Consider the following 2,513-nt stretch of genomic DNA (forward strand, 5'->3'; position numbering starts at 1 on the left):
CACGTCGAGGTGTATTTAATAAAATGGGGAAACTTTCGTCGACAAGTTGTTGCGAGGGAAATTATTGACGTGCGGCACGCTGCGAGTGGGCCAATCAACACACGTGGCGGGGGTGTGACACCGTCGCGCCCCGAGTTGCTGCTCAGCCTGAAGAGGAGGAGAGCACGACTCGTTTTTTGGGGCCGGAATGTGCGTCACTGCCGGGTGGCGACATCGTATGGAGGCGTACATGCCGTGCGTGGTGGGTGAAGCGGCTTCTTGTTTTTCACTCAGGCTTGAGGTGCTTCACTTCCATGAGCACCGCGGTGCCGCTGGGAGGCGGCGATTGCGTTTCGGTTGTTGGTGGCGGTGTCGCTGCGAGAGTTTGTTCTTGTGGCCGCAGAGGGAAGGCATCTGCTGCGTGTGTCTCGCAGTGGTGGTGCTGCTGCACCGTTTATTTTGTTTTGTTTTTATTGTTTTTTTCAATTTTTTTTTTTTACGCTACGCCCCACTCCTGCTGCGGTGCGCTGAGGGAAGTGGCGGCGTTGGGGAGTTTGTGGGGGCCGTGGTAGGAGGTCCCGCCGGCATTGCGCACTGCGTGTTGCCGCTGGCGGGGTTTGAAGGGGCTGGGCGGGGGAGACGGTAAACGAGGTGCTTATGAATTTGTTTTGTTGTTTAATTTCTGTGGGAGGCGTCACACACTGCGGACTCTCCGTGCGGGTGCGTGTGGGTGTTTCTTGTGGGCGGCGGCGAGTGTGTGATCGTGCGGCCCGTGCGTTTGTCGGTGCTGCCTCAGTTTTGGATTGTCGCTGTTGTTTGCGGGGTGCCCAACTGTTGGTGCGGGGGGTTCATTTTTTTTTGGGGTGGTTGTTTTTTTCTTTCTCACACACGGAACGAACAATAACGAAGACTACTTGTTATTGTACGCATTGAAAGGCTCCGCAGCTACCACCAGCAACACACACACACACCGACCACACACGCATATATATACTCTCGAGTGTTGCTGCCGTCAAGTTCAAGCGCCCACACAACCATCGCGGTCTGAGCGGATCCGGCAGAAGGAGGGAAGGGATAGAGATTGATTGAGCAGCGACACATGCTTAAGATGTACCGGCACCTGTTTTCTTATTTGATGCTGCTGCTGCTTTTTGTGCTGTTGATATGCTTTGACAGTACTGCTGTGCACGCCGAGAGGAATAAACCCAAGGAAATACAAATGCCAGAGCCTGTCGATCTTTTTGTGCCGCGTCAAACGATTGTGGAAACACAAGGTGAAAATCAACTGGGGAATTCCTTTAACTCACCTTCTCTCGTCAGTGCTGGTGGAGTGTTGGTTGCGCTTGCCAAGAGCCACACCAGCCTTCCATACTCCGGTGAAGAACAGTTTTTGGCCTATTATGCTGATGTTGTGGCGGGGTACATCGACCCTGCGGAGAGCTGGTCGTCTTTTGCTGCTAAAGTTAATGCAGATAAATGGAAGGCGCACAGCATCTTTAACACGACCATTCCAAAGGGACGTGCCTCTCCTGTGAGACGCGCGCGCCGACCCACAACAATTGCAAAGGGCAACAAGGTCTTTCTACTTGTGGAAGACTATTATCTGAAGTATAATAATTCATCGCAGAACTGGGTTGCATCCCCACAGGATCTTGATTTTCTCGTGGGTGAGGCCACGCAAGATAAAGTCATCCAATGGGGCGAACCCACCTCGCTTTTGCCACAGATCGAACCATCTGCTGATCAGAGTGGTCTGGATGAGTTTGTTAGTGGTGGTGGCTCAGGCGTTGTGATGGAGGATGGCACGTTTGTGTTTCCTGTGACGGCGAGAAAGACAGGGGAAAAAGACGTTGTCTCCACGATCATTTATTCGAAGGACGACGGCAAAAATTGGGTGCTTCCACAGGGGATGCTCCCCGCGGGGTGCACTGACCCCCTCATCGTCGAGTGGGAGCAGGGGCAGCTTCTCATGGTTGTCAAACGCAATTCTCTCTTAAAGGTGTTCGAGTCGAGGGATATGGGGGCAACGTGGAGGGAGGCTGTCAGGACACTCACACGCGTGCAGCCCATGTTGTTACCAGACTCTTCGCGAACAGCTGAGAGAGTGGGGTCCCTCACCACTGCGACCATTGCTGGAAAGAAGGTCATGCTGTACACTCAGAAAGGGATTCCCCCTGGGGGCACGTTGCAAGCCACCGCGCTCTACCTTTGGGTCACTGATAACAATCGCACGTTTCACCTCGGGCCCATTTCCATGGACACTAAAAGGAAGTGGACGTCTGGCAACACCCTGCTGCACTCTAACAATGCGTTGCACCTTTTACAAGAGAGGGTCAGTATGACGACCAAAGTCCTGTCTCTTTCTTCCCTAACGGGTACGCTGAAGAAGATTAAGTCTGTCTTGAAGACTTGGGCAAAACTGGACTCCTTCCTCTCGAACTCGTCTGTGCCCACGGCCGGCCTGGTTGGATTCTTGTCGGATGCATCGGGTGATGGAACTTGGAACGACGCGTACCGTTGCGTGGGTGCAACTG

General features: G+C 53.4%; 2 protein-coding genes across 2 annotated transcripts, besides 1 other annotated feature; both read left to right on the top strand.

The window, feature by feature from the left end:
- Positions 1-187: 187 nt before the first annotated feature.
- Positions 188-625, top strand: TraAM80_10393 (uncharacterized protein; the record flags this gene model as incomplete). Its single annotated transcript, XM_029387015.1, has 1 exon — positions 188-625. One exon carries the CDS (start codon positions 188-190, stop codon positions 623-625), a length of 438 nt encoding a protein of 145 aa, XP_029233131.1.
- A 311-nt stretch (positions 626-936) lies between these two features.
- Positions 937-964: a microsatellite.
- A 114-nt stretch (positions 965-1,078) lies between these two features.
- Positions 1,079-2,513, top strand: TraAM80_10394 (group II trans-sialidase superfamily; the record flags this gene model as incomplete). Its single annotated transcript, XM_029387016.1, has 1 exon — positions 1,079-2,513. A coding segment is annotated over one exon (1,435 nt), but the record flags the coding sequence as incomplete, so codon positions are not given.

This window comes from Trypanosoma rangeli (assembly GCF_003719475.1).
Source record: "Trypanosoma rangeli strain AM80 chromosome Unknown Tra_15.4_contig_00937, whole genome shotgun sequence".
NCBI classification, from domain to species: domain Eukaryota; phylum Euglenozoa; class Kinetoplastea; order Trypanosomatida; family Trypanosomatidae; genus Trypanosoma; species Trypanosoma rangeli.